At 37.0% G+C, this 22,103-nt stretch overlaps 2 protein-coding genes across 3 annotated transcripts in view; both read left to right on the top strand.

Moving 5' to 3' along the window:
• Positions 1-1,587: 1,587 nt before the first annotated feature.
• On the top strand, positions 1,588-2,592 carry LOC105223565 (uncharacterized). Its single transcript, XM_011201312.4, has 3 exons — positions 1,588-1,858; positions 1,913-2,080; positions 2,251-2,592. The coding sequence occupies exons 1-3, from the start codon at positions 1,628-1,630 to the stop codon at positions 2,395-2,397; spliced, it is 546 nt and encodes a 181-aa protein (XP_011199614.2). The 5' UTR covers positions 1,588-1,627; the 3' UTR covers positions 2,398-2,592.
• A 3,366-nt stretch (positions 2,593-5,958) lies between these two features.
• Positions 5,959-22,103, top strand: part of LOC105223563 (nuclear pore complex protein Nup88) — an 85,578-nt gene continuing 69,433 nt past the window's right edge. For both annotated transcript variants that reach the window (XM_049454473.1, XM_049454474.1), the window contains exon 1: positions 5,959-6,363. In XM_049454473.1, coding sequence (XP_049310430.1) covers positions 6,151-6,363 — 213 coding nt within the window. In that variant the 5' untranslated portion in view covers positions 5,959-6,150. The remainder of the gene's footprint in view (positions 6,364-22,103) is intronic.

Genomic DNA, 22,103 nt, shown 5'->3' on the forward strand with positions numbered 1-22,103 from the left:
TTGGGCCCTCGGTCGTGCGATTTGACGCCATTAGACTACTTGCTATGGGGCTATGTCTAGTCTATGGTCTATGCCAACAAGCCAGTGACGTTTGATGAATTTCGTACGAATATCGAACGTGAAATTGCAGCAGTATCGATCGATTTATGCTTGAAAATCGTCGAAAATTTCGATCAGCGTTTGGACTTCTGCAAGCGTGCCGTGGTAGCCATGCAAAAAAAAAATCAATTTCCTTACATAGTGGCATCGAAGGTACTTTAATAAGAATAAAGAATTTCATTGATATCCAAACCGTTTTTGTTTTATTTAAAAAAACTTTTGTAGAGCTTTTATTGAAAAACTAGTTATTTAAAGCTTTCTTAAATTTCTTATTTTCTTAAACGTAATGGACCTTCTATTTGTCCTAAAGCTATTCAAGTACAAACTTCTGAGCTTATGTCCACTATCAAAAGTCTTCTCATAGTAACCTCTTCCAATTGGATGAGGCTTAAAACTTCATCGTAAGACTATAACTCGCGTTACTAGGAAATTGGGAACTTCTGAGTATTTTTCCGTTGACAAAATCATTCTCATAAAATCGTTCTTTTAATCAGATGCCTATTTAAATCCTTTGTCTCCACTATCAAAAGCTTTTTCATAACCTTTTATTCCAATTGGAAGTGTCTTAAAACTACACACGTTAAATAATTGAGCGATAACGAACACTTTTACTGCCAAAGGCATACTAATAACACTCTATTGCTGTTTGGAAACGAATTCATATCTGTAGGAACCTTCGAACTTCGAATGACTACTCTCTCAAACTTTAACTTTCAACAAAATGTATATCTAGCAAAAGCCTTCTCAGTAGAGCTTCCTGCTAATCGAAGAAGCCAACGATTGTATTTCCCCTGTCAAAAAACTTTCCATATGATCACATTACCAATTGGAAAGTTGTTAAATTAAGAATAGAGGGTTCGATCCCTTAAATATATTTTATAGGATCTCTCTGCCCTGTAAAACAGGAACAACCTTACAAGAACCCTCGTAAACGTCTCATAACTGGGCTATGAAAAACGTCGGATTATACTTTCATCACCAGAAACTATTTTTAATATCATTCTGCCAATCGAAAGTGGCATAAAACTAGCGAAACTTGAAGCTATATTTCAAAAATAAAGAGAAAAGCTCAACTAAACGAAAACGCAGCAGCGACACTTCTAATAACTGGATCCAAAGATAGAACCTAGATAAATAAACAAACAGAAATTTTGCAAATGAAAAAAACTAGAATATTCCTAGCATAAGGAAAGCGAACCTCTGCCGACCAAAATACCTATAAATACCTACATACCTATTTGCTTAAAAAGTCAAAATATTTAGTATTATATGATGATGGTATATAGTATATGGATTGCCGTGGGGTTCAAGCTTTAACAATTTAATCACAGAATAATCATATAACTTCAATTAAAAATCGTTCGATAAATATCGACAAGCAAACATGATTCTGTTTTGCCAAGCACATACATGAAAATCGCGTGTTCAACAACAACAACAGCTTGACAATGTACCGATTTCGCTATAAAGCACCGTCGCATAGCTACTCTTCCAGTTTTCAAACGCGTTTCGAGCAAACCCCGCAAAAATGGATTATCGCTTGCGGCTCGCACTCTTCTGCCCAATTGTTGTAATATTTTTACAGTTACAGGCGACAACTGCCAATGATCGCAATATCGAGCTGAATTCCTTTCAAGCGTTGGCAATTGATGACTCCTGGGTGGATTGGGATACTTTGCGTTTGAAGAAAAAGACGCGCATGGAAATGGGCTTGACAGGTGATGTAAACATCAAGCAGAATTTGGGCAATGAACAGCTAGTACGATATATATTTTTTAATTTTGAATATTATTGTAAGATTGCAATGTTTCAGGTTTCGCTGCAAATTCACAAACACGATCGTGAGAATAATCGACGTGGCCCGCTTGTGTTTCAAACGCAAAAACCGTTCTGTAAACTAGTGGAATCACTCAAGAGCACATATGATGGCATGGTGGAAGCATCAAATTTACCGAAAAAGTTCGAGTGTCCATTCCCAAAGGTAGACTTTTGTGATTATTATAATTATTATTATTCAAAAAAAATTAAAGTGTAAAAAAGTAAAAGTCTGAAAGAGAGAGAACAAGGTAGAATAAGAGAAAATTTTTTTAACCATAAGGCTTAATTTATTTTTTCTTATTATGGTTTTTAATTTCCATCGCTTTTTCATAGAACACCTACACCTACAAGGACTATGTACTTGATACCAATGACCTTGTGAAGGACATACCGAATGGCGATTATATTATTGAGGCAGTCTTGAAACATAACGGAAAGCCCGTTAGTGTGATGCTAGTGGATGTGACAGTTTCAAATTAAATTCGAAATTATTTTTCATTTCACAAATATTGTTATTTTCTATATTAATATTTATATGCTAATTAATTTTTGACGTTTTCATATATATATACATATATGTATATATTGCGTACAACTATGTATATCTGCTGCTAAACCGTTTGTCGACCTTTATAAATAATAATGTTGTGAAATATAAATTAAACTTTTAATGCATGGCAGGTCTTTTATATTATAGAATATATGATCATATATAAACAGACAACTAAACATTATTTTTTTCTGATAATTCTATTACTTCGAGCTTATTATAAAATCTAAACGGTCCGTGTATGGAAAACTTTTTTATTTGACAAGATATCTTTACAAAATTTGGCTCAAATTATTGTTTAAGGCAGCTGTACAGTCTCCAAAGCAATTGTTCCGATCGGATTACTATAACATATAGCAGTCATACAAACTGAACTGTCACAATTAATCTTTCGTTAGAAAACTTTTCGTTTGATATTGTATCTCCCCAAAATTTGGCAAAAGTTGCTATTCAAAGCAATGCCAAACTCACGTAATAAATTCTTCAGATCCAAACTAAACGATCAAAATCAAGTCCTGGCATGAAAACACTTTTATTATATTATTAGCACTAAAAATTTGCTATATTCTTTAATTACAGATTACACAATACTCACACACACACGTTCATGCGTAAATATTAGTTTTTTCATATTTATCCTTTCTCTTTTAATTTCCAGCCGTTTAAAGCATGCATTTCCCTTGCTAATTTAGCACTTTCAATGCGTTTATTTTACGTTTATTGTCTGTCGTTATTATTTGTCTATAGACATAGTTACATAAATATACATATGTATGCATATATTTATATAGTATACATTTTATGTCTATGAGTAAGTATTCATTTCATATTTTTTATTACTTTGTCATTATTTACAGTTCATAGAAATCCAATTAATTTTCATTCAGTCCGACATTTTAATAGCCACTTGACATTTTCCATGGGAGCGCCGCGTTATACACACAATGAACACCTGCATATGTACATTTTGCTCATATGTATAAAAAATCAGCAATTAAACACCAAAGTAATCGTTAACAAAAAAGTTCGCATTTTTTTTAAATAAATGCAATAATTTTTGTGCTCTTTCTTTTTATAGTATTTACAAGTGTGCATGTCTGACCAGAAGTGCTCGCAATGAATTGTCTATACTTTTTACCAATTTCGCGCAGCACTTCAATATGCTTGTTTATGAATATGTACATATAAATAAATGCATATTCACAAATACGTAAATACATATAAGTAACTATATAACACAGGCGCGTACTTACTTACCTCCTTCACATTGCAGGTTAGCCAAAGCACAGCAGCATTTCTACCAGCACTAAACACACATAGCTACACAAAATTAAGCACGAAACGCGCACACTTGTCTGTAAACCTTTTTTAAATATTTTGCTTCTTAGTGACTTATTAAATTTGACGATATTGATTTAAAAATTACGTATATGCAATTATATAGTTGTTAATATGAGTACATATATAACAACGATAGCAACTTTTCCACCAGAACTTTCCATGCGAACCAACAGCTTCTGCTGCAAGGGCACATCGGTTTATTTACGAACATAAACACACAAATTTATGCTTAAAACACGCACACTTCACTGCACATTGATTTTCTATTACTTTTATGTAAATTGTTTATACAAATATAATAAAATTTAATTTTGTAAATTTCAAAGATGCACAATTTCAATTTTTATTAATGACAATTCAATTAATATTTAAAACTGTCATTTCCTTCGCTTTGATCTTCCTTCTTCTTGCACACAGGGTGGCGATCATTGCATTGGAATTAAGGAATACGTTTAACCCCACACTCTTCAATTTAATAATTTTAATTTTTACCGTCTTCCTCACACTTCCGTCAAAGAATTCAAATAAATTTACTATAATTTACTTTGATTAAGATTATTTTTATATTTATTTGTTCATTTTGATACAAAAGACATGTTTTTATAAAAAAAATAGCAATACATGCGAGTCATACTGTTTTATTGACATTTTTCGCGAACTACATATGTAGGTGTGAGTGCGGACATTTCAAATAGTACGGGATGTGAAACAAAAAGGAACTATGTATTTAACGGGATCATAAATGAAAATTTTCTTTTTATTTAAGAATACACACAAGTTCTGTAGATTTTATTTGAATCTCCTACTTCATTCGTGCACAAATTTATTATCCACATATCACACATTACAACTACAAAGCAAAGACAATCAGTATTACTGCAATGAGTGAGGCAGAAAATCGAGAAAATAAATAAGCAAAGTAAAAGAAGTCTAATATATTTGCAACAACGCAATAATGCAGCAGCTGAGCGCACATTCGAGTGAAGTTGCAAATACAAAGGAGATGAATGTTGCCAAAACCCTCAACTGACGCAGCTCAGTGGGATGTGACCAGCCAGCCAGCCAACCTGCCTTAGCCGGCGTAAGTGGTTTGTACACGCTGGTAAGTGAAAAGTTTCTGCCGACATTTTGGAGGCCATTTATTGTATTGTATTTAAAACAAAAAGCATTTATTTCTAAAATACTCGCACCATAAGCAGTTGGGAGTTCTCAAGTAAACTAGTAAGAAACAAGTGTAGCGGCAAGACAATCGACCAGCCAGTCAGACAACACAAAACGACGATTGTAATGGCATTGAAAACTTGGCGCAAAACTTCATTTACTGGAATTGTACAATGAGTTGATAGTGCAAAATAAAGTAAGATAATGAAATAGCGGGCAGAAGAAAACTTGTAAATTCAAATAGCCGGATGCGATTGAGCGCTACCCAGCATTTGCCGCTGAAATGTAAGAAGGTGTTGTTGTAGTAGTATGAGCATTTCAAAGCAATGGGTGTTGCCGAAGAGCTGCAGTTGATGGTTCGATGAATTTATTACACGCAAGAAAAGTACAAAACTAAATTTGTGGCTTTAGGTACGTAAGGAACGTAAATTGCATGTAAATGTATGTATGTATGTATGCAGTATATATTGCTGTTAAGGTGTTAAAAGTACCTCACACAGATGTTCATAATAACAATATAACTGTGCCTACTAACATGTATATACATACATATATGTATAAGAACATATTTTGTAAATATCAATGTAATTGTGTAAAAATTCAGATATAAGACTACAACAAATTTAGTTGTAACGGTTATTTAACTACTTATAACTTAATTTTATTATAATATTCTTTAGCCAATTTCAGCTCCTTAAAATTTGTTTGCTTTCAAAGCTATATATGTACATATTTCTACCAACTAATTAATATATTTTGGTTCCTTTAATTGAATTTTCTTAATAAAAATTAATTTTTTTTCTATCTCCTCCCCAGAATAGCATAGCTCCACCCATTCACCACTTCTAACCCCACATGTGGTGAAATCTACAAACACAACTCCTCAATACAATTTTGTTTGACTTGCAGCGCCATCTATGTTTCAACTTGACACGCAACATTCATTTCAGTTGTAAACAAAACGCTGTCAAAACGTTAAACGCCAGCTGCAAGCCAATCAGCTGTTTTTTGCTTCACTCAATTCGTTTACATTTTTGTTAACCTAAAATTTTTTAGTGTTTTTTTTTAACAATACGCGTAGTTTTGCCGCCTCAAATTAAACTTTTTGTTTATTGCTGTGAAATTGAAGTGAAATTGTGTTGTTTTGTGTATTCGCTAAAGTGTTTTAAACAAATTTGACAATGTTCAACGCACGCACGGACACGTTGAAACTAAATCAAACCGCGATGTTTGCTAAAATACGCGCCGGTTTGCCGGTGGAGCGCCAGCACACGCAAAATTTGCTCGAATGCAAGGATGATATGCTGTACGCGTGGGATTCAGAAGAATGTTGTTTATTGGCGGTGAATTGGCGTCTGGCCGCATTGGAAGGCTTCGAAGCCGTCAAATATCAGGTAAGTGTGAAGTTGCATTGAATTGTAGGAATGGTTTACATTTGCCGGTGGGTGACAGGTTGTATTTGCATATATAGTTATGCGAATATTGTTGCCGGTATCTTTGATGACAAATTTAAAATATTTCATGTTTTGTGTAAACAGAAACAAACTGATCAGATCACACTTTTATGAATTAAAATGCTGAACTCGTGTTTTAGCAAATGATATTCTGGCTGCTGTGATGTGTGTCGTTTAATATTATAACATACCTTAATTTAGGAGTTTTACGAAGCCTTTTATAAATATAAATAAAGTCTTACAACAATAATATATGAGCTGAGCTGTGTGTACTTAATGAAACAGTACCAATGACAACAAATTATTTCGGAATATCCTTGTGTTGGTAGTTATTCTTTGCATAAATGTAAACTTTGAGAATTAATAAACTTCTTGCTCCTATAAAATATAATTTAAAAGTAGCACAGCCCTTTACATTTAGATCTCAGACTGCATCGATCGTAATACATGCTATAAAAACACTATAATAATTAAGATAGTAAAGCAAGAATTTAAATAAAACGAAATTAAGCGTACCCAAGCTAATTGAAAGCGGCTAAGGAAAAGATTTCATGCGACAGTTAACAGTGAATGTCAATAACAAATATTTTATATTGTATAATATATATTTTACCGCCATCACAAATTTCGTGGAATATTTATTTAATAATCATTCAAAATATAGTTCGTTAGGTCTTGAGTAACGCACGTTCCATTAAAAAGGTTTGAATACTCAAAAAAATAATATATATTTAAATGACGTCACGCATTAGCATCCGTTATATGCGGAAAGTAATCGACTGCAATTATTCAACGGCTTAAATATCAATTTTTCTCACATTTCTCGTCATTAAACAGTGCACTTTTTATACAAAAAGCAAACCTCCCTCGTAACACGCTACCGCTGCCAAACTAAATAGGTTTGTTTCACGGTACTCCCTGTTGGTTTGGTATAAAAATTGTTTTTTTTTTTTGCTTATTTTTAAACTCTGTTTTCCTTATAGCTGCCCTGGTCCAATGACAGCAAGACGCTTCATTCAATGGCATCTTCAATTTCGCGTCATTTTTTTTTTTTTGTCAGCGCCGCTTTGACGCCAACTCGCCAGCGACGTCAAGCACTTTGTCACACACAAAGTGGGAAGCAATTCTTTCCTTTGCATTTTATTACAATTTTTCTATTTAGTATAAAAAATTCAATTTTTCCACGCACATACAACCAAACGTGTGTGCATTAGTTTATGTTTTTGTGGCGATGAGCATCTACCACCCCTTCCCGGTCTGCGTGCGGCATACTAACTTGCACAGCACATTTACTGCCTCATCTATTTAATACCATAAATAATTGCTTCTAATTAAATATGCTCAAATGAAAATGTCCGCTTTTTTCGTTTTTTTGTTTTGCTAAATGTCATTTTTTCAATTTTTCGCACCCGTTTGCTTCATTGTGTGTGCTGAGCAAAAGGCGCACAGGACTGCTGTTGGACGCTTTGGCTTCCCGGTGCTGCAGTTGACGCGCGCGTGATGGAGCGAATGTCATTCGAAATGAAATTTAAGTTCCAATTTGCAAGCAAAACGAAGAAACAATTACAAAAGCAAGCAAAAGCAGAAAAATTAAACAAAAACATTTAATACAAAAGGATAAAGTAAAGTGAAATAAAAATTGCGGAAGTGAAGAATTAAAAAGAAAAGCAAAAATGTTACTCAGCAGCATGTAGTGCGGCCGCTGGGCGCTTAGCTTGCGCATGGTACGGCAGTGTGGGTGGCGTTGACGGAATTTAATAGTTTTCAATTAGGAATCATTCGTTTGCAGACGATAGCTTCCCTCCCCCACCCGCCATTACCGTTTTGCGGGCGCCTCATCCGCTTCCTGCGCCTGTCAGTCAACGCTTGACGCTTCTTCCGCGTCGGCTGCCTACTTCCTTTGCGCTGTCTTTCAGCGTCTCTTAGCCGACCTGCTTGCCTACACGTTCGCCTTGTTTCAAGTGTCAACAAATGAAGTCACGATTTTGTCGCGCACACAATGCAACTCAAACCGCCTCCACTACCGTCGCTAGCACTCTCGCCACCTCAGCTCATTTGGCATTCGCTATTCTTTCAATGACTGCTGACGGCGCTTTTCACGGCATTTTTTCGCGCCTTGCCGTTTATCGTAAATTTTATTTTATTTTAATTTCACTGCAATTTGTTATATTCTCAATGTTTCTCACACTTTGCACCCCGACACTTAATTGTTTACTTATTTTTTCTTTTTTTTCGCTTTATTTTTATTTGTGCACTAGCGGTCGCGGCAATTTCTTTTTAGTCACAGCACTGTTTTGCTTGCAACAGAAAATTCTTTATTGAAATGCTCGCCCTGGAATTTGTCACGTGACACTCATTTGCTGCAAAAAGCAAGAAAATAATGTAAAATTTACCGTTTTCTTCTTTTTTTAGTCCAGAACTGGTAATATGGCGTGTAGACTCAAATGTGGCAGTGTTTAGTGAGCGCCACCGCATTGAGTGTCAGCACAATTGCTTCGCTGATTATAAGTGGCATGCAATGTGGGGTTATTTTACAACAAAAAACAAAAAAAAAATGCGAAAAAATGGACGAAGTCATAGCCTATTTACTCCATCCTTAATGCTAGGTAAAGTGGAGTTCTAATTAAAAGCACTTGTTCCTATTCAGTTTAACTGATGCTATTTTGTTTCGCAAATTCCACTTTATTATCTTAGGAAGAAAGATTATTTAACGAAAAAAATAAAAAAAAGTTAGAATGACTTATAATGGTGTTGTTGTTGTTTTTGGAGTGGCAGAAACTGAACTAATTTAAGGAAAATGCTGCCGAGGTTACAGTTTTTAGACGAATTAAAATACGGGTTAAGTACACTCGACTGTCGTGGGAACAGATTCTTATATCTGGTTTTGACTATTTTTTTGACACAATAAAATAAAAGAGGTTCTGCCAAAAATTCCGTAGAAAACACCCTTGCAATCAACTGCTTGTAGCATAACCGGCTTCTAGGAGCTTCGAGAGATGATTCCTGGTTAGGTCTACGCAATGGAAAATCTTCCTCGATAAATAATCTGATTAGACATGCAAGTATTTGCTTTGCCGATACTAAATAAGTAAGCATCTTCAATGGTATTTGAACACAAACATTTCTTCAAAAAGTTTCAAGCTAAGCTTCTTCTGCTTTAAGCTCAAAATGTACCAACTTTTGACTTTTTAATTTAAGATTTGAATTAAGATAGACTTGGTTCACTCTAACAGCCGGTTTCACGAACCTAATTTAAGTGGAAAATAATTAATTTCAGTTTCACCATTTGATTCAATTTTTACTTAAATGTCCATGCTTTGCTATTTAAATATGATTTAAATACGGTCATATGTAACTATGTTTACGTTTTGCTATCAGCTGATTTGACAAATAAATACAACTTACAGCTGTTACTCTTGCTAACATCGCTGCCTTATAGTTTTTGGGAAGCCAAATATGAATATTGATATAACGCAGAAAACTTAAAAAAACATTTGAATTTCCTTAAAAATTACTTTATTTTTGGAAAGAAATCATAGCACTCTTATTGGAAAACTCCGTACTTGCCGTCAGTAGTAAAATTCCATTCTTGTGTGAGAGTATTTACATTATAGCCATTTATCTCCTGCACTCGAATAGTACTTGAATAATAGAGTGACTTTACCATTACCATTAGGAAGGTGTACAAAACGATACTTTAAAATAAAGCTTGACAGCTTAAGGCCTTAATAAAAAGAATTAAACCCCGAAAATGTACCTACATATATTTTCTCATTAATTCTATATTTTTTATTTAATATTTCCGCATGCAAACAACTGCAATGAATTGAATGCATTGCAATGCAGTCAGTGATGTCAGCCATCTAAAGAGAACTCGGAGCAAAAAAGAAGACAAAAATGAGCTTTAACGACTTGCCGCATGCCAAGGCGCTACCAAACGACTAATTAATTGAATACACTCGAGGATCGTGAATGCACCGCTGCATATAGAGACTTATAGTTAACCTTTAAAGAGCATATTAAATTTTATCTGAAAAAATAACGGTTACGTAGCTGTGGTAAAAAAGCAATTGGTGCCGCGGTAATGTAAAAATATGCGACATTATTGGCAGCCAAAATGGTGGTTTTACATATAAAAAGGATATTTTGAGTACTTATGTATTTCGATATGAGAGTGGTTCTTAAATTGTACAAAGAAAATTATAGAAAACTTTAAGACGAAAGTAAAAAAAAGTAAAGCTGATTTTTATTGAAGCTTTCAGGGGCATGTTTTAATGCGCGACTTGAAATATTGGCCCGTCTAACAAAGTATCTTCTCAGTTTTATTCGACCAAAAAAAATCAAATGAAAGTAGTAGTCTCTGTCTGCAGGAAATCAATCGGACTAATCATCTTTCTTTTAAGTTACGTCCTTCTATCTTTATTATACTCGTATGTAGGAGTGTTCGGTCATAGCGAAATCGCCGCTAGTCCTTATCCAATTTAATACCATTGGAAGTGCGTCGGTTTTCCGATGTCCTCTGGCATTGGACCTCTGGACCTTCATAGAGCTCAGCTAGCGCTGATCAACAATCAGAACTTGAGCGACTGTGAGATCCTTATGCCCCAGAGTGAACCTAAAAAGTCATTCGAACTACCTGCTTTTAGCAAAGTCAATCTCACCGCAATTGTCCGTGTTTTTGCTGGATATTAGAGTTTCGAATACGACTACCTACTCCTGAGTTAAGCTTAATTTGCTGGCTCGCGGAAACTTTTCACAAATAGTTTTGGGGAATGCTGACGCAGTGACAGTTTTCGTAATCCCATTCCGATTATCTAGATGCGATTGCCGGAGGAAAGCTGAATGGGTTGGTGGGATATGGTTGGCCAATACTAAAGTCTTACAGTTAAACCATTTGTATGCTTTTAGGTTAGGTTACTCTAGTAGGCCAATAAACCACGCATATACCAGTTTTAGTCCTTTGCGATATCACATCCAGTTGCTAGGTCCATAAGGAGTAATCACTCTTTAGGATGCCTGCGCTTGACGCGAATTTTGACAGATTGCGGCCTCACTATCGATATCTCCTCCAGTATATCATACCATTGGGCCCTCGAACGCTTCAGTCCAGATCGTCGTATAGATTATCCCAATGTTGATCACGGTTTTGGGTGTTGAATCGTACACCATTCTTATTAATCTGGTTCACTATTTCATTGCTCTCGATGCCTTTGTGACCTGGCACCCAATAGAAGAGAAGTTGCTTGCTTCTGGCCACACTTTCCACTACTGCCCTGTTTCCAAAGACACTTCTGACCGATCTGCGGTACGATATTACTGCCTTGATTGCTGCTTGGCTGTCTAGGTAGATGTTGACTCTGGAATTGATTACAGATGCATTAGAGGCGAGCTCCGCTTGAAATATACTGCAGTGGTCCGGCAACTTAAAAGGCGGCCTTATGCCTAGCTCTGGACGGTATATTAGTAAAACTTTTAATTTTTAACCAAAAATGTCTTCGTTTACGGATGTTTGTAAGGTAGAAATGTGGTTTCGGATCTCAACGTTCTCATGAAATGTTGCACAATACCAATAAAGCAAACCAGAAAACTTCAAAAGCCTTGATCCAAGTTAAGTTGTCATCGCCATTACTTGAAAATCTCAGGCGCACCCTCGTAATGTAAGTAAATATCGCCTCGGTTAATTAATTGCACCCATTTATATGCATTACAAACTGTCAGCAAGTACGAATAAGTAATTAGCCATTCATGGGTAGTATTATGTCTGAACTATATATGTACCATATGTCCCTGGTGGTCCTCGGTTGCGAGTGCTCAATATTTTCTGGTCACTTACTAATTTGCCATTTTTATGTTTGCAGAAATATGTAAAAATGTCAGCGCTAATTAAACGAAACGTCATTGTGTGTCAATGCAAGTCAGTCGCATCCGTGTAATTTCTGGTACTTGGATACTGCAGCTGAAGAGACAGCTGGAGTGTCGTAGACAAAGCGCTGATTATTAATTTATTTCCACCAACATTGGCGCAGGCAACTGATTTTTTCTTGTTTTTTTTTAACGCTCGACGGTCATCAAAAGCATCAGCATTGCTGCCATCAGTCTCCTTGCTGCAGCCACCGAGGTGTTTCTCACCTCATTGACAGTTTGGCGCTGCTTCAGGTCCTCGCTGTCTGTTTGTCTACACTTTGTGACGGCATATAAATTTTTATTCTTGTTTTTAGGTCCTTTGGCAGCAAACCCGGTTTGGAATCCACTCTTTTTTTGAGTCATTGCATTTTTATAACTCCGTGTATGCAAGCGCTGGAGTCTATTAACCTCAATTTTATTACGCGCCACTCATTTGATATGCTGACTCCTTTGCTAACCAGCGCGCTCCCCTCCAGCTTCATTGCTGTTGTTAAGTAAATAGCGTTTGACTGGGAGAAAAAATCGAAAAGTGTTTTTCATCACTTCTACCTGTCGCCATTGAGCATTGCAGCCATATTTTAAAATGCAACACTGTTGCTTGCACATTTTTATGCGTTGCGCTTACAAATCACTGCGCCATTCAAAGCTAACCGCATTCGAGCTTTGCGCACACTTTTTTCATTGTCATTTCTCCAGCCTTGTGGACCTTACCGCTCATTTGGTCCATAGTTCAGTCGCATTCTTTTTTGGCAGCTTTTTTTCGTCCATTCCTCCACTATTTTTGTTCGTAGCCCACTTGGTCCACCGGTTAGCGGCATTTGCTTAAACAAACTTTGTTTCGTTTTTTTCACTTTGCTTCGCTGTCCTTCACTGGCGCTCTCAACAAACAACCGGAAACAATGTTTACAATTTTTTCCTTGTTACCTGTCCCGTTTGGCTGCACTGCGGCATTCAATTGTTGCTGTCGGTCCATCGTCGTCGCTCAATGTTCGTCGAAAAGTATTGAAAAATCTCCAGACAGCATTTCACGTACAACTTTTTGTTTACTTTTTTTTGTTGGCGTGCGGTCACAAAGTTAATTTGTAAAAAAATCGCGGACGCTTGTGATTGTGCGGTTTCGGTTCAATGTTTGTGGTTGCAAAAAAGCGCGTGACTTATTTTTCCCCCAAAATGTTGTTGCTCTCTAACCTCAAAATTTAAACAACTTCACTTTCACTCTTTTGCACTTCCCATTTACTTTATGCCACTTCACATTCGCTTGACTTTACTTCACCATCCCTTCACTCCATCTTACCTTCATTTAATTCCACATTCACTGCTCAACCACGCCACTTCGCTAACATACACGAAAATCGCTCGGCCGTTGCGCTTCGTGAAAAGGGTTCAACTGCAGCGCTTTCTTTTGCGAGCGCAGAAAATCTAGTTAAAAGTATGAAAGCTAAAATTTATTGGTATTTTACACTGTCGTATTGTTATTTATTTGCTATTTCCTTTATTTTCACCGTTTTTGTGTTCGTTTTTTATACTTTTTCAAGCTTCCCGTATAAAGGTAATTTATAAGAAAATTGTTTGTGTAACCACGGCCTGAAAGGTGGTTAATGAATGAGATACAGCCACACTCACCCAAGTTCAATGAGCCCAATAAATTAATAGAATGACAGTTTTGGGCAGTTCTAACCTCACAATTTTAGCAGTTCGCCCTTCTGAGATAACCCTTTGTTTTACTTTAGACGAGTTTTTTTTTGCTGATTACTTTCGAATTTTTAGAGAGGTGTTATCGTTTCAAAATCTTGATCTTTGTAGTATAATAATTTTGATGGTAATTAGTCTCAAAACAGTTACTTAAAAAATTAGCCATAAATATCACTAGCCTCTTTTAAAGCTCCTGTCGAAGAGCTTAAAAGCACAGCATAGCAAGTTGAGTAAACTCTACTACTACAAAATTGTATCCGGAAAGATAGAACCCTTACATTAGCCATGAGCAATAAAAATTTGCCCTGCAGAGGTCTCCTAGAAGTCAGGAACTCCTATATGCAGATCAATCCTACTAAACGTTTTATTTTCGGTAATCCAAAAGTATTTGCTGGCTTGGAGCTTGGACGATCTGTATCTGTATCCATGGGTATTTTGCGCATAAATTAAGTTACAAATGCATAGGCTTTTCAGAGTCATGCACTCTCTACTTTCTGCCTAGTTTCTAAAGGTGGGATCTTAGAGGTTGGTGATGTCTCTTACAATGTACTTAGTTCCCTTCTACATATTTAGCTCTTCAGATTATGCAAGCTTTGTGGCATTAGAAAATTTTGGTCGAATATTCTCGAGTCTTCATTTCTGCCAGTTTTAGTTTCAGAAAACCTTCATCCTAAAAATTAAAATGATAGATAAGTACTACAGTTTTTGAGTTCTTCTTCCTGTTTCTTTACTCGTATTGGCGTAGACACCATTTACTCGGTTATAGTCGAGTTTACAACAGCGCGTCAGACGTTCTTCCGTTTCGTTGTTTGACGTCAATTGGAGATTCCAAGTCCAGGTCCTTCTTCACCTAGTCTTTCCACGGGAGTGGAAGTCTTCTTCCTCTAGTTCTCCCAACGGGTACTGTGTCGAATACTCTCAGGTCCCATTTGCTTCGCTTCTTTATCAAGTCTAGAGAAAGCACAACCAACGGCGCGGTTGTTGTTCAACATCAGTTTACACAGCGGTATTAGCTTTGCGGGGATATCAAATTCAGATACAGTTTAAGTCACAGATCCTTTTCGTGCAGTCAAAAGCAACTTTGAAATGACGAAGAGGTGGTGTGTGTCGATCCTCTTTTCACGGATCGTTGTTGATTTTCCTACCCTAAACCCACATTGATAAGATCCAATCAGTTTTTTGACAGTGGGATTTAGTCTTTCACACAGTACGCTCGATATAATCTCATATGCGATGTTGAGGTGGCTTGTCCCACGGTTGTTTGGTCAGATTGTGGGGTCTTTTTGTAGATTTGGCAGAGCACACTTAAATTCCATTCGTCGGCCATGCTTTCGTCCGACCATATTATAAAAAGATGCTGTTGCATGCTTCTTATGAGTTCTTCGCCGGCGTATTTGAATAGCTCGGCCGGGTATCCATCGGCCCCCGCTGTTTTGTTGTTTATATATTAGTTTTAAGACTATACCTTTTGCTAGCTTTTTAACGAAAAAAAAAAATCTTTTTTAAATTAGCCAAAGAGTCGCTATAAACCTCATAGCCTTCAGCTCGCTGACTAGAGGAAGCATCACGTTATTTTATGATTGGACTGGTTGATGAGCTTGCTAGGACAGCGACTTTGGTCTCATTAACTACAGTGTAGTTGCGGATAGGAGCTGTGTTGGTTTCTTGTGGCGTGGCTCACTACTTGAATACAAGAGTTATCCCCGGTCTTGCTAAGGGATTAGCCAACTGATCTCTTCTAAACAATGAAGCATTTAATATGATCCATTTACATATATTTAGAGGATTATTCTCTAATATGCTTCGTAACTGAGCGGTTATCTGTGAAATTTTAGGTTCTATTAAAAAGTGAAGAGAGAGTTAAGATTGTGACATGCTGTCATACTTCCATTTCGTTCCTTTATGACGTCACGAACTTATATTTTTGTCTGTCATTATCATTATTATCATCATTATCTCACTTCCAAAAAGGTAACGACAGGAAATTGTCGGTGTATTTATTTCAAACATTCCCGTTTTACTATCTCAAGCATTTTCTGTCTAAAAAATTTCCTACAACCCCCAAAACATTAAACGGATATATTCATACCCCGCAGCTTATCACGAAGTTCATCTCACAACACGAATGTGTGCTCGACAAAATAATAAGCAACAAATTTAACTGTCATCAACACGAAAATAGAAGACTTTCCTTTTCAACTGCAAATAAGAAAAAATAAATAAATAGCAAAGGGTTGCCACGCTAAATATTTCACATTGCATACACACATACTTCCGCACGAAATGCCATTACGGTAACCAAAAAATCATTTCATTCACACTTTTCATATTAAAAAAGCATAAAAGGCACTCAAACGGCAATGAAAGAACACGCAAGCGACCGCAGAACGCTTAAGCCTATGCACAAGAATTGCCAACACGAAAAAAAGAATGCCTGCTTTGGAGACAAACGGCACTTCCTGTTGCATGTGCTCAAGACAGGCGGCAAAAGCGTTTGCCTCAAGCATTCGCAACGCCTTTTTTATTGCTTTTTAATAACACAAAAGCTAGTGTGACAGTAGAATGGAAGAAAAAAAAAGGCAAAGAAAACGGCAAGAAAATTGGCTACAAAAGATGCTAATGATTTATTTAATCGATTTGCACATATGTTGCCAGTTGCACATTTATCTTGTCCGACGCCCACACAATAAAAACACGCGTGTGTGTGTGTGTGCGCGCACTGCCATGTGACACATGACCTGTGAATGCGGTCAGCCACTCAGTAGCCCCTTTTGTGTTGCTCAATAAGTGTCATTCCTCGCTTTTTTATGGTCTAGGTGTTTCTCGCCTTTCTATGCATCCTGTTGCATGGACCACGGGCTGGCAAGCTGTTGACAAGGGTTACCCAAACATAAAATGAGCATCTTAGGCACGCACGCACTCAATGGACCGGGTCACGCTAGTTTAAGTGGAAAGCAATAGTTAACTAGCAAAGCAATTTTTTATTGCCGATGAACTGCGTTGGCTGGATGGTCAAGCTATTTTGGGGTCGTTTAAGGTTTGACCAACAGAGGCAAGCTGTAATAAATGCTGGCGAACTTGGTGTTCTTTTAGTATAGAGACAGCTACTTGCCTGATGGAAGTGATTGCAGGGGTTGTGCGAATGCGTGCAAGCAACCGAAATTTGTTGAAAGTTGAAAATTATTCATACACACAAGCTTTTAAAGGTTCAAAACTCTTGACTACCGTCTTTTAAAGTGTTTGAAAATTTAAAGAAAATAAAATGTGAAAGCCATAGCAGGGTTCATATGGTGCAAGCTTCAGTAATTGGAATTTTGCAGTGCAAAATCATTCTTCATATAGTTGAACAGCTAGTAATCACTTGGTGCCAGGTCTGGACTATAAGAGAGATTCATAAAAGCCTTCCAAACAAACTCATGGAATTTCTAGGGAGTCGCTATCGATATGTGTGATCTTCTGGCAGTTGCATCAAGGTATATAACTCCTCTCTTATTGGGAAAATTGGACACTTCTTGGCGATTACTTCTCTCAAGTGGTTCAAATGTTCTCTGTCAATCCCAAATATGACGTATTTTCTCGTTTTTGGTAACCATCTTTGTCGGTGTTCTAACAATACTGAGTCAAGCAACCATAAACTGTCTGAGCATCTTTTCTGGAACGCAATCGTATCTCTCTAAGATAAGATAAATTGATAAGGATGGCACCGCGATCTAAGATCTATTGTGCACTCTCCTAAGTCACAACCATCGACCTAGTATTAGCAGAATGATAATTTCCAATGTACTGCTCGTGAGACGATGTGCTCCCTATTTAGAAACATGAATCCAAGGGTCTTTATCTTGCGTCTGGAGTTTCAGGCTCCCTGTAGAAGAACTGGCAATTTGCACAAGAAGCTATGTCCATGTTATGTTCATAAGTACTTCTTGAGCTTACAGTGGCCAGTGTAGAATACCACAAGTAGCGTAAGTTCCTCCTTAGAGATTGATAACATATTTAAACATGCTAAGGTTGTAACCACCCTACCTACTCCTTCTTCCTTGCGAAACAGCACCTTTATCGTATGTGGACCCACCGCGATGAAGGGTTCAGGTCCTAATCTGTTAGTGGATGCTGCGGAGCGGCGAGCACTTCAGCCAGTTCATTCCCGGCTATATCTTTATGACCAGTCACCCAGATAAGGTGTACTTGGTTACGTTTCAATAGACTGTTCTGCCGTTTTCTACACTCCTGCAGCAGTAGCGATTTGATCTCGTGGACACAGATTGTTTTAAGTTCAGCTCGACTGTATGGTAATACGTTCTTTACTATGCACCGACTTTTGGCAAATACCTCTGCTTGAAATATGCTCGGGAAACTTCCCATAAATATGTTGAGTGGTCCTGCGACTCCTGCACCACCTATGTTTTCGAGCCGTCGATGTACTCGTACCACTTGATTGTACTATCCCTAAGCAGTAGCTCGATAGTAGGATCATTTCATTCAACCTTACTGCTAAGGTTAACTTTAACTTATTGGTGAAGTCTACCCTTTTGGTAATGCTTTGGGAAAGAAGCCAATGGTATTTCACCACATAAGTCCTTTATACGCTGGGATAAGATTACCTCACCTCTGCCAAAGCCTTCTGCTGACATTTAAAGCAGTGTGTGCCTTGCGGCTTAACGGCCTGGTATTCGTGGAGGTGTTTCTAACATAGTGATTACTAAAAACATCTACCGGAGACGTTTATTAAGCCTGACCTTTCGAAAGCTAAAGCTCCAAGGTTTCGAAATCTCATATATGCCCTGAAAGTTATTTTTGTTTTGCCTCCGTACAAATTGTCTTTCAAGACATGAGATGTCCTTAATCGTCCATTATTTTAAGTAATATTTGTCGGCTCTAAAAGAGTCGATGTACAGCTAACGATGACCTGTTTTTTTATTGCCTTCTATAACTAGTTGATAGTAACCCAAATAAGGTTCCTAAAAGTGGTCTCATGTTGGTACAATGGATCATCAAAAGACCAATGTGTTTGTCTGCTTAATATTTAGATCCATGCTTGAATACGTGGGTTGCGATTCCGTATTACTTTCATTCCGTTTTTCTATGTTTGCTAATCTGTAAGTCGATTCAGTTTCATTTTTTTGGCCACATTGTCGATCTGACTCGATTATTTTCATATTTTATTTGACTATTTATTGCTTGGATGTCCACGTGTGGAAGTCCTTGTATACTCTTCACCTGCCCCACGACTTTACTTCGTCATCTCACTTGTTTCCAGCACTCGTTTTAGCAACATATGTGTAAGTCATTTTCGAGTTGACTCAGGTAAGAACGGTTTTGTGAACTCATAATTCGACTTGGATCTTACTTCGGCATACTTTTTATATCTCTTGATCAGAACCTAATTACAGAGGCTATTAAATATAGGTATATCATGTTCCGTTAAGCAGTTAGATTCCCATAATAAGTTTCTATATACATAAGATGAACGCTTGCTCTACCATGAAAATATTTGATTCAATCGTCCCCGGTAACAGGCAATTAAAATACTCTCCATTTATGCGGACAGTTGAAAAATGTATGTAAGTGTATCCTTCCCTCGTCTAATGTACAAACGATCTCATAATGTTTCCGGGCTCGAAATAAATATTAGCAAATTTACTTCTGACTTCTCCATTTCGGTTAAGTAATTTGATTCATTTCCGTTGATTAGCAGCCGGGTTTTTTCACACAAATTGCACAGTTGTGCAAACTTTCTAAAGTGGAAGTCGCCACTTTTCCGGTTTGTCATACGCAATGTAAATAGGGCTGAGAGCAAAAAAAGTAAGAGTAAGGAAACGTTTCATTAGTTTTCACTTAATTAGATTTTTTGCGAGCATACAATGCTACAACTGCAACACTGATGGCATTTTGATGACTCCTGCGCACCCATTTCTGCTGCATACTTTATAATATACAGTAGCGGCAAAAATGTAGCATTTTGGTTGGAACTCGAAAACTGAAATTGTTGAAATACATAACATTTTTCTTGCTTTTCCTTGCTTCCTTGCTTTTTTCTTTTATCCTTAGTAAAAAAAATTGTCTCCAATCTTCGAAGAAGATATAGTTTTATAGTTTATAGCTAACTCTCGAACTCACCATCATCGTCGTCAGAATAAAAATATTTGTATACCCTTTATGCCTTACAAATTGCACCTGTGAACTATAAAGGGTGATCCAAGTAGTGGTACTTCTTTCAATTGTCTTTTTTGACAGATCACGCGTGAGTCTTGAACCTTAGCATTCATTATTACATAATATTCGACCGAATAGACCGTGTCCAGCACGCAGTGGAGAAAATATTGTAGTAGCCGTAGCTGAGAGTCTACACGAACATCGTGGATAGTCGATTCGGCGCCGTTCGAAGCAACTCGGACTGACGTATGCAATGATCTTAAATTGAAAGCGTAGAAAATGCTTACAGCTTGTACAGACTTTACTCTATGCATCTTGAAAAATTCCGAAAAGATCCGACGTATTCGAGCCCAATTTTGTTCAGCGATAAGGCCCATTTCTGGAACAACAACAACAAAATTCCCGCATTTGGGACAAAGAGTAACCTGAAAGTCTAAGAGAAGCCATTTCATCCAGAAAAACAATGGTTTGGTGTAGTATATGCCGGTGTAATCTTCGGTTCATATTTCTTCAAAAATGATGCCCGTGAGAACGTAATCGTCAATGGCTATCGTTATCGCGACATTATAACCCCACCATTTGATGCCTAAAATTGAAGCTCGTGATCTCGGCGACATTTGGTACGGCAGTATTTCACACACATTGCATCAATCAATGGGTTTATTGAGAGAAACACTTCAGTGAGCAATGATTTCACGTTTTGGGCAGGTCGATCGGCCACCAAAATCTTTGATATCATACCGTTAAGACTTTTTCCTGTGATAGATTCGCTCTAAGGTCTTAGGTCTGCTCTAACTTCAAATTTCTCTCTCTCTCTCTCTATTCCATTGTAACATTATAAACTTTCCAGTCTTTTTAGGTATGTTCGTACTGTTTTAGCGGCCACTTTTTTCAAGGTTGTTTCTTAAATAATAAATTCTTTTATTTTCAGCGTAACTGTAGTATATCTTGTGTATTTGTATTTCTAGTATTTTCATGCTGCTTTGCTTAATTCATGCTTTTTCACACACACTACTCCAAGTTCCTTAAAAAAATCACCAAAAATTACTGGCTCTGCGCCCATCACCCTTGCTTAGGTGCTGCTAATGCGGGAAAACCCATTTAAGTGATAAAAATCACTAACTTGCTTAACCTACCCACCTCTTCTTCTTTTCTTCTCCTTCTTGACCACACAACTAAATAGTGCGCAATGTAATTAAATAATTTAATTTAATTATTGAAAGGCAGCAAAGTTTACGAGCGCCTTTATGCTTTTGGCCATCATGCAAATGCGCACACCCATGTCTTACCTAATTTTTGCTTTTACTACCCATTTTTCTTTACATATTTTTGTTGTTTTTGTTTTTGCTATCTCATCTACACACGTGTAAAGTTTGCATCTAATTAGTGAAATGCTCGTCCATGTTGCACGAATTGAAAATTGCATGTGTCAAAGCAATTATTTACAAGTGCACGCACACACACGCACATATGTACGAGTATGCACGTCAACATGCCGTTAATGTCATTTTATTTGCACGTTGCTGCAGTGTGTGCAAACCTAGTTGAGGTTATTATGTCAGCGTATGATTTTTTTCATTGCCTCTCGAAAGTGGTTTATGTCATTAAATTGACTGCCGCTGTCAACGGCGTTTCTTTACGGAAATCTCTCGAGTCTTCATATAGATTTTTACAACATGGTAGCGTCGTGCGTCATTTGTGTGTTATAAAAAACTAGTAAAACCGCTCGTTAGTTGGCGAAAGTCAGTCTTTTGCTTGCTTTCTACTGTAGCGCTTATGTTCTTTAGTACTCCTCTTCTGTTTCATGGCACTACGTGGGAAACATTCTTTGCTAGGAACATTTCACATTTTAAATATTGTTAATTTTGTTGGTTACCTGTCTTTTCTGCTAGCAGTTATTGACTTTCATTATGATTCTCATGAAGCTCAAC

Source organism: Bactrocera dorsalis, chromosome 4, assembly GCF_023373825.1.
Source record: "Bactrocera dorsalis isolate Fly_Bdor chromosome 4, ASM2337382v1, whole genome shotgun sequence".
Classification (NCBI taxonomy): Eukaryota; Metazoa; Arthropoda; class Insecta; order Diptera; family Tephritidae; genus Bactrocera; species Bactrocera dorsalis.